Source organism: Sinocyclocheilus rhinocerous, unplaced genomic scaffold (genome assembly GCF_001515625.1).
Source record: "Sinocyclocheilus rhinocerous isolate Xijiao unplaced genomic scaffold, SAMN03320098_v1.1 scaffold1341, whole genome shotgun sequence".
NCBI classification, from domain to species: domain Eukaryota; kingdom Metazoa; phylum Chordata; class Actinopteri; order Cypriniformes; family Cyprinidae; genus Sinocyclocheilus; species Sinocyclocheilus rhinocerous.
Window position 1 is genome coordinate 63,972 of NW_015637670.1, and position 12,095 is coordinate 76,066.

General features: G+C 38.6%; 2 protein-coding genes across 2 annotated transcripts in view; both read right to left on the reverse strand.

The window, feature by feature from the left end:
- LOC107749253 (CD209 antigen-like) overlaps nucleotides 1-1,564 on the reverse strand; it is a 3,961-nt gene extending 2,397 nt beyond the window's left edge. Inside the window, exons 1-3 of the mRNA XM_016564350.1 lie at nucleotides 1,456-1,564; nucleotides 379-657; nucleotides 175-284 (exon numbers count right to left, since the gene is read on the reverse strand). Coding sequence (XP_016419836.1) covers nucleotides 175-284; nucleotides 379-657; nucleotides 1,456-1,564 — 498 coding nt within the window. The remainder of the gene's footprint in view (nucleotides 1-174; nucleotides 285-378; nucleotides 658-1,455) is intronic.
- A 1,832-nt stretch (nucleotides 1,565-3,396) lies between these two features.
- Nucleotides 3,397-12,095, reverse strand: part of LOC107749249 (complement C3-like) — a 25,001-nt gene continuing 16,302 nt past the window's right edge. The window contains exons 36-41 of the mRNA XM_016564345.1: nucleotides 10,715-10,820; nucleotides 5,092-5,181; nucleotides 4,904-4,984; nucleotides 4,692-4,775; nucleotides 4,274-4,409; nucleotides 3,397-3,813 (exon numbers count right to left, since the gene is read on the reverse strand). Of these exons, the coding sequence (XP_016419831.1) occupies nucleotides 3,675-3,813; nucleotides 4,274-4,409; nucleotides 4,692-4,775; nucleotides 4,904-4,984; nucleotides 5,092-5,181; nucleotides 10,715-10,820 (636 nt within the window). The 3' untranslated portion in view covers nucleotides 3,397-3,674. The remainder of the gene's footprint in view (nucleotides 3,814-4,273; nucleotides 4,410-4,691; nucleotides 4,776-4,903; nucleotides 4,985-5,091; nucleotides 5,182-10,714; nucleotides 10,821-12,095) is intronic.

The following is a 12,095-nucleotide window of genomic DNA, read 5'->3' on the forward strand; positions in this document are numbered from 1 at the left end:
ATATATATATTATTGTGGGCACTGACTTTCAAGCAGTTTTATAAAGATTAAATATGAGACTTTGGTGACGTTTTATTATTATTATTATTACTTGTTTTATGTGTTTTGAAATACAGTATATGTTAATTCACAAAATAATGGTCTTGAACTAGTTGCATTTGCCACTGAACTCACCTGCTTCTCTTCAGTGTTGATAATGACCAGATCAGCACCACGATCCCTGCAGTACTGTCTGCTGTCAGACCAGTTCTTCAACTCAGTGGACATGAAAAGCATGCCATTTCCTTTCAACGAACAAATACAACAAACAAATACAAATTTTATTGATTGTGTTGTGTTGTAAAGTGAAACTTTACATATAGATTGATTTGTACAAACCTCGTCCAGATACATTTCTTAGTTCAGTCTCTAACTCCAGGTTCTTCTGACTCAAAGAGCTGAAGTTGATCTGCAGTTGGTGTCTTTCAGTCATCAGATCAGTGTAACTGTCCTGTAAGCTGTTGATGGTTTGATTGAACTCTTCAACTGTGTTCTTGTAACTCTTTATCAGGTCTCTCTCTGCTGTGATGGTGATGTGCTGCAGTATGATGAAGACCAGCAGAAGAACACAAATGAGCCCGAGACCCACTGTGATCCACACCAAACATCTACTTCCTCCTGACAAACACCACCAAAACACACAAATATCAATTAATGACAATTCACTGAATATATATAAATAAATACAGAATATATACAGGTGCATCTCAATAAATTAGAATGCCGTAGAAAAGTTAATTTATTTCAGTAATTCAACTCAAATTGTGAAACTCGTGTACTAAATAAATTCAGTGCACACAGACTGAAGTAGTTTAAGTCTTTGGTTCTTTTAATTGTGATGATTTTGGCTCACATTTAACAAAAACCCACCAATTCACTATCTCAACAAATTAGAATACTTCATAAGACCAACAAAAAAAACATTTTTAGTGAATTGTAGCTCTCATCTGAAAAGAGGACTTTGGACCACTGGGCAACAGTCCAGTTCTTCTTCTCCTTAGCCCAGGTAAGACGCCTCTGACGTTGTGTGAGCCAAAATCATCACAATTAAAAGAACCAAAGACTTAAACTACTTCAGTCTGTGTGTATTTAATTTATTAAGTTTATTTAATTTGAGTTGAATTGCTGAAATAAATGAACTTTTCCACGACATTCTAATTTATTGAGATACACATGTATATATAAAGGCTCAAATCCACCTCTGTCTTTGCATAATATACAATTCCACAAAAATGTATATTCTTTGATAATGACGGCGACATTTCAACAATACATGTAGGCAAATAAGAACATATGCTGAAAAGTTAAAATAAGCAGAAACACTTACTGTTTCTTTTTTTTTAAAGAAGATTGAAATGACTATATATTTATCATTCCTCATTTCCATTTCTGCTTCAAATGAAACTTTCTGCTTACTTTGCTTTCGAGCTTTTCCTTCATCCTCGCAGCGACTCTGTATTTGAGGTGCACACGTGTCCTTCATATCTTCATTTTCAATATTTTCATAAATGTCTTCTAATTCCATTGTTCGCTCTTATGTCTGACAGCATGTGTTCACAGATGAGTTGTGGTTGAATGATAGGCACATATTCATTTGTATTTTAAATATAGGACTAACCCTAAACAGGAAGTGGCTTCATTAGTTTAGACACAGAGTACTTTGAAACTCTCTGCATACAGACTCAAACACCCTTAAACAGGCCTTACTGGACCTTTGTATAGATGGCAATAAACTGGAAGGGAATAAATTATGTTTTTAAGCTGGGACAGAGAGGATGATTGTAGGAAAAATGCCTTCAAAAGATGCCTTCATGTTTCAGTTTACATGTTTACACAAATGGGTGGCAACAGGATATTCACACAGGCATTTACTCTGTGTATATGTAGAGCTCAGTGTTCTGCCATTTATTTACTAAGATAGTATATGAATACATATAATAGCTGATACTTATTCACTATATGAAAAACTGTGTATTGTGAGTTTATTAGTTGTTAGTTTACAGTTACCTTCTAACAAATTTCATCTGTACATCCACATTTTGTACATTACAGACAATAATAAAACAAAATGGATATCATGATGGAGATTTATGAAATCAGCTGGCAGTGACATGGCACGATTGCATAAAAATATGTTTTATTATTGTTTTATTATTGTTTTATTAATGTTTTATTATTGTCTGTAACATAAAAGTGAACACATCATGAAATATCACAAAATTTAGGGGTGGAACTTTCACAAACCCCTTTTCTATTCAGTGAGCATGACAGATCATTCCAGTTGTTCAAGACAGATTTTGCAGGCCTCAGTTCAGGTCAGTGCAGTCTTCCATTCCATTATCATCATTTGGCTCACCATCAACCCAAAACCTGAACAACACGTGTCAGATTCAGTTAATGTTTCAGTTTTTAGGACCCCTTATTTGAATTAAAACAGAACCAAAGTTTTATTCAGCATCTAAGCAATAGGGATAATTGCATTTACATTTATTCATTTAGCAGAAAGCAGCTAAAAATGAGAAACATCAAATGCAATATTATGCAAGGGCCAACAGTACTCGCAGTACCGCAATGTTTCAAGAGTATGCTAAAAGTACAGAAGTGAAAGTGCAGAAAAGTGAAAGAAACATTTTTACAGCAGCATTTTCATAAGAAGTGCCCTCAATGGTATTTGCAGTTCAAGTTGGTTGCAGAACAGGTGCGTCTTCAGCTGTGATAGTCTCACTGCTCATTTTTTAAACAAAAAGGGAGAGTAAAAAAAACCCCCCCACAAAACCAACAAATAAAGTGTTTTACCTGTGGATCTTTGGAGGATGAGTGCAGGCATAAATATAGACAACCTCCCTTAGAATTTACATACTGCTGACTGTCAAGAATGCAAACTTTGATGAACTGTACAAAAATGTGACTGATGTCAAACATGTTCGCCTAATAGAATTTCCCCACCTTTATTTTGCAGAAAAACTGCAAAAAAAGAGCATTAAAAATGGACTTACTGCATGTGCACTCATTCCACAAAGTCCATTCTGACCTTTCTATACCAGTATTATTTGTGCTCAGTGTCACTATGAGGTGATGAACTACAGTCTGATGTGCTGCGCTATACTCAAATGCACATTTCTCTCCAAAAAGAAGGATGCTATTTTGCTTACATTTATTTGATTTTAATTTTACATCCTGCTGAACTTGAATTGTTGGAAAAATTGAACTTGCACAACAAGGTTACTCTGAAGTAAAAAGTATTTAATCAATTATAATCTGAGTTCAAAAATTGCATTTCCGCATCAGTAAGAAATCAGTACCTTCTAAAAGTTTGTTGTTTTGGATAGTGAATAAGGGGATGATCAGAACAGATGATCTTGCTTGACCATATTTATTATGGATATTTGCTTAGACATGTGTGTGTCACAACACTGCTTTTGGAATGGTGGTGTGTAAACAAGTCATGCTTAGGTATACATTGATTAATCGCTGAGTAACAGGACAATTACTAAAAAAGCAACAGTCAAAATTAACTCATAACTCATGTTTAACATACATTTAAAGTTGTAAATGAAGCGACACTGATTTTTCTGTTTTATAACATTTCATTTTGTCAATGAGCATCGCAAAGCAATAGTCTGGCATCTGACTAATTAGCTGCAGCCGAAGCGCAGATCCTGCTGGAGACTCAACATGCCGTTGTATTTTTCTCTGAGTTCAGTGCTAGTCTTGCTCTGCTCCAAGCTGGGCCAAAACTCCAACCACGTCCTCTCGCCCAGAGCATACTGACCGCTGAGGAGACATCAGAGGAAGTGCATGTCACAGAGGGGCTTACATGACAAACTAAAGTGTAAACAGGCAAAAGTGGTTTATTATAGAACGAGGCATATTTGCAAAAGTCAGTGTTATCTGCTTTACAGCACTGTAAAGAATGATTCAAAGTTGTAAATAAAAAGGTTAATAGAGTATGTTTTACAAGAAAATACTACTTCAGTCTTTTTACTTTAAAAATGTGTTTGATTCAATGTCTTTGTAATTATTTCTAGCAATTTATCTGTGAAAAAAATGTTTCAAAGTTAATCCTACACCATACCAGCATGTAAGCAGTAAATATAACTGTATTTAAAAGAGACGGTTTGTATACATTTGACTATTCAAAAAGTGTTTCATATTTCAAGCTCTCTTATCAATACAGATGCACATTCTCATATCAGGACATACACACTTTGGATCCCAGGTCAAATGCACTTACATTCTGCCCTCTAGTTGGACATCATCAGCCTGGCCCATGACCAGATAGCTCTCACCTCGCTTCAGATCCAAAGCTTCTTTGCAAGAGATCTGTAAGGAGAAAGTACGCTGCTTCCCCTCCACATCGATTTCTGGACCTACACAAATTTATGTATGACATGTGACATGTTTGAATTTCTCTCCCTTCCTCTGAGGCACTGAGTTAGTACTGATACAACATAACAAAACAAAATCACAAGTGTCTGATAAGACCATTAAGAGCAGACGTGATTAGCTTGTTTTTGTATGGATTAAACTTATACAAGTTATCAGCAGAACATCTGTAAATCACTTTACATCTTACTGCTGAAATAAGCAGAACATTAAATGGACAGAATTTACAATTGTTTACATACTGTGGTTGGAGTGAGGAGATATACCTGTTTTGAGGGCAAGTTCAATCCTCATATCGTAATTGACCGTTAAGGCATCCTCATGTTCTCTCAAAACTAAAGCTTTATAAACTGTAAAAAAGGATTAGATTGATGTAGTATCTTACTGATTGCCACGTTAACTAATAATTATATAGAAAAAAAAAAGAAAACATTCTCACTCATTGCACCAAAACATTCACACACATGTAATCAATTACCGTAATTTATTTTAGGTTCACAGGCTTTCTTATTACGGTGAGCCTCAAGAATTTTCTCCTTCTTTTGAAGACTGCAGTTTTCTGTTTCAGCAACGGAGAGAGAAATTAACCTGCTGTTGATTAACAATATATCTTTGTATGTCTTCTTTGCAGTTTTTTAGAATTACTTTTACAATTAAATATACTACCTTCGGCACACTGACAGACATCATTCTTACAGATTTTCTGAAGAGCTCCTTCCTTCCGGGTTGGATGATAAAACCTCAAACAGCGATTTTCTAAACATGGAAGAATGGCATTACATGGGTCACACAGCATTCATTGTGCTGCAGCATCAGAGATATTAAAGTAGTCAGCCGTGAAAGTAATGTCAAAACAATCATAGTTATAAGGAGTAAAATGTCAGTGGCTCACTGTGAATTTTTCAGTGTATGTAATAAATTAGTTTGTTTAAATTACAATGATAATTTAAAAATAATGACACGTTGTTTAATAAGGATTCAGTAGATATGTATGTTTTAATACCTTTACTTTGGATGATAATACTTGGATGATAATAATTTTTTACTTCATACATTTGCTTTTATGTACATGATCTGATTACAGGGAGAAAACCACTTTCGCTAATAGACTGCCTAATAAATTTATAAGTTACGCCGTGCAGCTATTTTCACTCGCAGATGTTGACAAGCCAGCGTGTCACAACCAAATGCACCTCTCCTCCTCGTAACCTTCCAACCCCCAAGACTTATGACCTCGCTCTCCAACATCTGGGAGAGCCGCCAAGAAGTTGGAGGTCACCTCAGCCTCATTTTGTTAGGAAAACAGAATAAGTAACGTCTGAAAGTCTTGGTAGTTAACGCTGGGAAAGCATCCATTCCCCTGGTGGCGGAAAGAACACTATGGAGGGGAACTAAAACGTGAAGATCAACTTATGGACGTACAGGAGGAAGCACCACATAGGGAAGATTCTATGGGCTCCGCATAAGGGGAGAACTCCTAAGTAGAGAACCTCATGACAGATCAATGTCTGTCTAGGGGAGACACTGAATACTAAGGGACAAGTCAGTGGAATAATAGTCTCAGCCTCAGACGTCACGACCACGGACTGTTGGCTGAAAGTCTGATGCATACGGCACATAAAATTGGAAACAGTTTGGGAGTTTTGAAGTCATCATCAGATTGGTTGAATTATACAGGATTTCCGGGAGACGTGCGTGTCGCATTTTTTAACTTTCTGCCTGGAAACAAATATGCCATGATGCCAAACCCCTTCATGTTTGAAGAAAGCGATGAGCGCTTATCAAACGCTGGATTTTCAAAAGTATGTGAAATATTTAAAGTTCGCCACATAGAATCTTTAAAATACGTCCAAGTTTTACACAGTCTGTTATTGTGGGGACATTTCCACACCCCTAAACATGACGCAGCACAAAACGAAACGTGATTGGTTGATTTATCTGCCAGTCATATAGCCTCTTAGGCGGTCCTTGCCATTCAAAGCGGCCAAGGTTCCCAGACCTTCTGCCGTCAGTCTGAAGGTCTGGCTACGCGAGACTAGTGGAATAATACACATATGGGGCCACCAAGGGGAGCCACTACATACGGGGCACTAGTCCATAACGAAAGGACACTCAAGGGAACCTACCTCGGAATGTATTCTAACAGCGAGTTCCTCCGCCGAACTCAGCCATATAAAAAGTGCTTAAGTGATGGAAAGGTAGCCCAGAGTTCATAAGAAGGAACTGAACTGGGCTCAATGGGCACATATGCCACCTGAGACAGGGGGACGCGCCGTATGCAAGCTCTACACCGTACCAGTCACCTGAGTCTAAGAACTAGCGTTCAAGACTCTGGATGAGACTGGTTCCATCCGCAGATTGTAGTATCTGGCAAATGTATTAGGTGTAGGTTTCAGCTCTGCAAATGTCAGCTAGAGAGGCATCATTCATTAAAGCTGACGAAGCAGCAATTTCTCCTTGTTCGAGTGAGCCCTCACTCCCATTAGGCATGGTAAGCCTCTGGCCTGACAGGCCATCAGGATTGCATCCAGTGACTGCAGAAGTGAGCGTAGTCAGGAAGGCCGTCTTCACAGAGAGCAGTGTAAAATCTAATTAGGTGGACGTACTTAAAAAAAAGCATGCAAACCGATTGCCTTGAAAAAACGAAGTAAAGTGAAATAGGAATAGTATGTTGTACTGACAAATGCTTAGTTAGTATAGTTTACTTACACGAGAGTTCTAGTAACTAAAAAATAACTGTAGGGGGTACTTGATTCTTTCATGTTGGTTTACTCATGACTTATTATATCTACTCATAAACTCCCAGAGTGCATTGCGGCAGAATAAATTATGCAGTTGCTTTGTTTTACAGTTGTTGATTTTATTTGCCAATTTTATTTGCTGTCTTGTGTCAATAGTAGCACAACAAAAAGAGCAAATAAAATGGTTATTGTTACAATTAATGAAAATAAATGAAATTTAATTGTTACCATTGTTGTGATTCACTTTCTGAATGTTTAAGTCTGTGTGTGACTTCAGCATATTACCACACACTATTTAAGGATTATATAAAACCAATTAGAGGCATGGCGAGGTATTTATGAAAACGTTCATTATTAAACACACAAAAAATACACAAATGCTTTAATTAGAAGATAGGTCATTGTTGAAAAGCTACCAACTTTTACTTTCTTCCCTTGAAATCAAAAAACTCTGACTTCATAATGCATTGCTGCATTAACAAGAACAAAAAATTATAATAACATAAGCGAAGTTCCAAGTGCCCAACCAAAGGGAACGCTAATCAGTATAATGGTGAGTTAAAAAAAAAAAACACACACATTTTAGGAAAATCAACATCAATTTATGAAGTTAGCTTATGTGATGTTCTCTCAAATATTTCAGATTAATTGACAATTCAACATTCAAGATGACTTTGGGAAACGAGTGAATGCAACTAGTGAAAGATAACTGCAGACATTGAGGAAATGGGTGAAAAGTCTATTAAGACTATTTTTCTTTTCTTCTTCTGTTGTTATGTTGCACATTAGCAACATATTAGTGCACTGCTGCCTCTCACTGGTTTATTAATGTCATTGGTTCCTTTGTGGCTACTTGAATATTTAAAGTAAGTGTCACTCAAAACAGTAAGTAAATTGTCTTATTTGCCTTGAAAGTAGCTGCAACTTATTAAAACCTAGTAAGTTTAACAACTAAGTAAAGATAACTAATTAAATGTAAGTAAAGTAAACTATTGGATCTTACAGTGTACCAATCTGCCATCTACAGTGTCATGATTCGCTGCAATCGCAGCCACATACACCTTAAGCCCTTAAGTGTAGAAGCAGACAGGTGCCTGTTCAGGCCCTCTTGGAGGAAGGATAGCACAGAACCGATGCCACATCTCCGAGGATCCCTCCTGTGGGAAGAACACCAATTCACGAAAATGTGCCACTTCAGGTCGAACAGCCGCCTCGTAGAGGGGGCCATGGACTGCATAATAGTATTCACCACAGCAGGTGAAATGTCTCTGAATTCCTTCTGGTCGCCTCCGGGCGCGGGTGCCAAATTGTGCCCTTCCCCTGGAAGAGAATGTTTCTCCTCAGGGTCCATTCCTGCCAGGGAGGGGCTGATGCCAATAGCACAAGCGCCGAGAACCAAGTCTTGTTGGGCCAAAGGGGGCCTCAGTCAGGGAATACCACAACTGGCAATGGGTGGATTCTGGCGAGGCAAACAGATCTACAAGTGCCTGGCCGAATCGACTCCAAATCAGCTGGAATGTCTGGGGTTGAAGCCTCCACTTGCCTCGGAGCATGACCTGTCATGAGAAGGAGTCCACTATACAATTGAGGTCACCTGGGCTGTGAGTGGAATGCAGAGACTTGAGTCTGTGCTGGCTCCATAGTAAGAGATGGTGGGCGAGTTGTTACATGGGATGGGAGCAAACACCAGTCTGGTGGTTAATGTACACAATTGCTGCTGTGTTGTCCATCCAGACGAACACGTGCTATCCTTGGTTCAGCAGTTGAAACCTTCTCAAGGCCAAAAGCACCATCAACAACTCTAGGCAGTTGATATGCCTATGTAGCCGGGGACCCGGTCCAGACACCGGAAGCTGCACACCCATTGGATACAGCACCCCAGTCTGTTTTGGAAACATCTGTGGCGACACTCTGGTGTGATGTTCACACGATGTGTGCCTTGTTGCCATGCCCATCTCGGGACTCGGTATCAAGTCAGAGCTGAAAGCGGTCTCATATGCATCAGTCCCAGCGGCGTGACCGCAGCTGAAGACACCATATGCCCCAGGAGCCTCTGAAAATGTTTGAGCGAGACCGCTGTCCTGTTCTTGAGTGTTCTTAAGCAGTTCAGCACTGACTGAGCATGAGCCTCTGAGAGACGTGCTGTCATAGTGACTGAGTCCAGTTTTACGCCGAGAAAACAGATACTCTGCACGAGTGAGATCTTGCTCTTTTCCCATTTGACCCGAAGTCCCAGTCAGGCTAAATGATCAAGGACCATGTCCCTATGATCGCAAACCCATTCTCGCAAGTGAGCTAGAATCAGCCAGTCATCGAGGTAATTGAGAATGCGAATGCCCACTTTCCTGAGTGGGGCAAGGGCAGCCTCCACAACTTTCATGAAGACGCGAGGAAACAGTGAGAGCCCAAAGGGAAGAACCCTGTACTGATATGCCCGCCCTTCGAAGGCAAACTGAAGAAATGGCCTGTGCCTTCGAAGGATCGAGACATGAAAGTACACGTCCTTCAGGTCTATTGCCACAAACCAATCCTGGTCTCTGACACGTTAGCATGAGTTTGAGGGTCAAGGCTCTCCACGGTGACGAGCAGATGAAGGCTGCTGCTTTGGGGGTGAAGGACCAGGGTCTGACCCATGCAGAGGCAGGATGTGTTTGAAGACTTCCATCTGCTGCTTAACCGTGGAGAACTGCTGCGCAACTTCTTCCACCGTGTCGTCAAAGACACCAACCTGGGAGATAGGGGCGTCAAGAAAGCGTACTTCCTTAGCCTCCTGCTCTAGACCGCCCATTCAAACACGGCCGCCATCTCAGCGTCTGCCTCAGACTGGAACTAAGCACTCTTGGGTGTTGGCTGATTTATACTTCTGCGTTGAAAAGTAGCACGCATAGCCTACGACGCAGCCTGACGTGCACCTCTCCAGAAATGTAACAATGCCTCAATTCTATGCGGACCGCAAGCGCTGTGATTGGTCTGCTAGAACCCTTCCCTCTGTATGTATTTGAGTTTTGTGTGTGTCTTTTGCACTTTAATATACTTTAATGTTACACCTTCTTATTTAAAATAAACAAAGCAAAGAACAAGTGTCTTATCATTTATTATACAACATAGCATTATACATCACTTAGTTGTCCGCGACAAACAATGCTGTTCTGCCATGGTACAAGTCCTTGTGGAGATTGAAAGAGAGCCATCTTCTCCTGTTCCGTTGTCGTCTCCTTTTATGTAGTTTTAAATAAATGATCTGTTCTTTATTTGCCGCCATCACATCACGGCTTTTGCTTTGATACTTTTGGTTACACCAGCAACATGCCCATGGACACTGCAGAATAGCGGTCTGCATGTGTAATTGCACGTCGACGCAGAAGTATAAATGAAAACCGACGCGTAGCCTATGGCGTAGGTCCGACGCAGAAGTATAAATCAGCCTTTAGTCTTTGGAATTTTAGTTTATAAATGAGTTTGGCCTGTTTCATTGTAAGTCAGACCAAAAACGCAAGTGTGATTGCTTAAACCATCATTACATGTTTGCATGCACATCAGCTTCATACCTATAGAGTAGTATTCATATACAGTGACTGCTGCTGGTTGAAGGAAGCCTCCGTTCATTATTCTGTGCAGCCTGAATGAAATCCTATCTTCTCTTGTATGAGAAATCTGCAGAGAGTGGAAATGCAAACAGCAGACACCTTATAGCATGCTAATACCCATACTACTACTTCACATATAAATATAAAAATTTGCGTATATATATATATATATATATATATATATATAACAAAACCTAGAAAAAGATGTCAGAATATAAACTGCTTAATCGGCCATTTTCAGTAAGATTTACTAAATATGAAGTGTCCGTGTGCCTGCTTTTGTGCGTTTAACTTGAATCATGTCCAACATATATCTGTTTTAAAGCCGTAGGTGAGAAATTCACTTCTTGATATGTTTAATAAAAGCCTACTTTGATATTCTTTTGACAAGCATGTTAATAGTGCATTCTATTCAACGTGTTTATTGCTAGCGCAGCAAAAATAGACAGCACAACCTTTACAAGTAATTTGCATACAATGTATCGATTGCCATGGCAACTAGTCTATGGGCTATGAGCCATGGCAACTAGTCTATAAACTAGTGTTTTATGTTTTTACATAAATTATTCATACATATACATAAGTTATTTACAAGGTTTTTTTTTGTTTTTATACCAAAAATAATTAAAAATTATGGTATTTCAGAAAGGTTTATGGAGCCATAAATTTAATAAGACAAAATTATTTGAATTGTGTAAATTTGAATTATAGTGTGATTTAACAAAACTGAATATTATGTGGCATTTTATAGTTTTGAATTTAATTTTTTTAATGGTTTAGTTTAATTACTTTGAATAATTTCATTATATTTGTGCACACATACCAGGCATTGATCAAAACATTGACAAATTTGGCTGAATTCTAAAAGCCACAAATGGTACTAAATAAAGAGCCCTTTGGGAGCCGAAAGAGCAGGTTCTTTTTGCTGAGCTGAGCCAAATGATCAGAATCCCTGAAAAGAGCTGGAATTCCCATCACTAATAGCAACCTAATGGTGAATGCGCTTGCTGCTGCTCTATATAATCATAGTAAAACTACTTAAATGGTACATTGAGAGTTAATCTGTACGTTTACTATACAGAAATGCTAAAATGTATTTAAATGCTTGACTGACCAAATCGAATGGCTTGCAGATTTACTTGTGTTACCCAAAAGCATTTTAATAACAATAGACAATATTAATAGAATTTATGTAATCATTCTCACAATAATTACTAATTATAGTAATTAGCCAACTTGATGATAGCCTCACTTAGCAAGCCTGATACATCCCCCCCCCCTCACACACACATACTTTTTTTTTTTTTTTTTTTTTTTACATTACAACCCTTTCTTTTTAGTA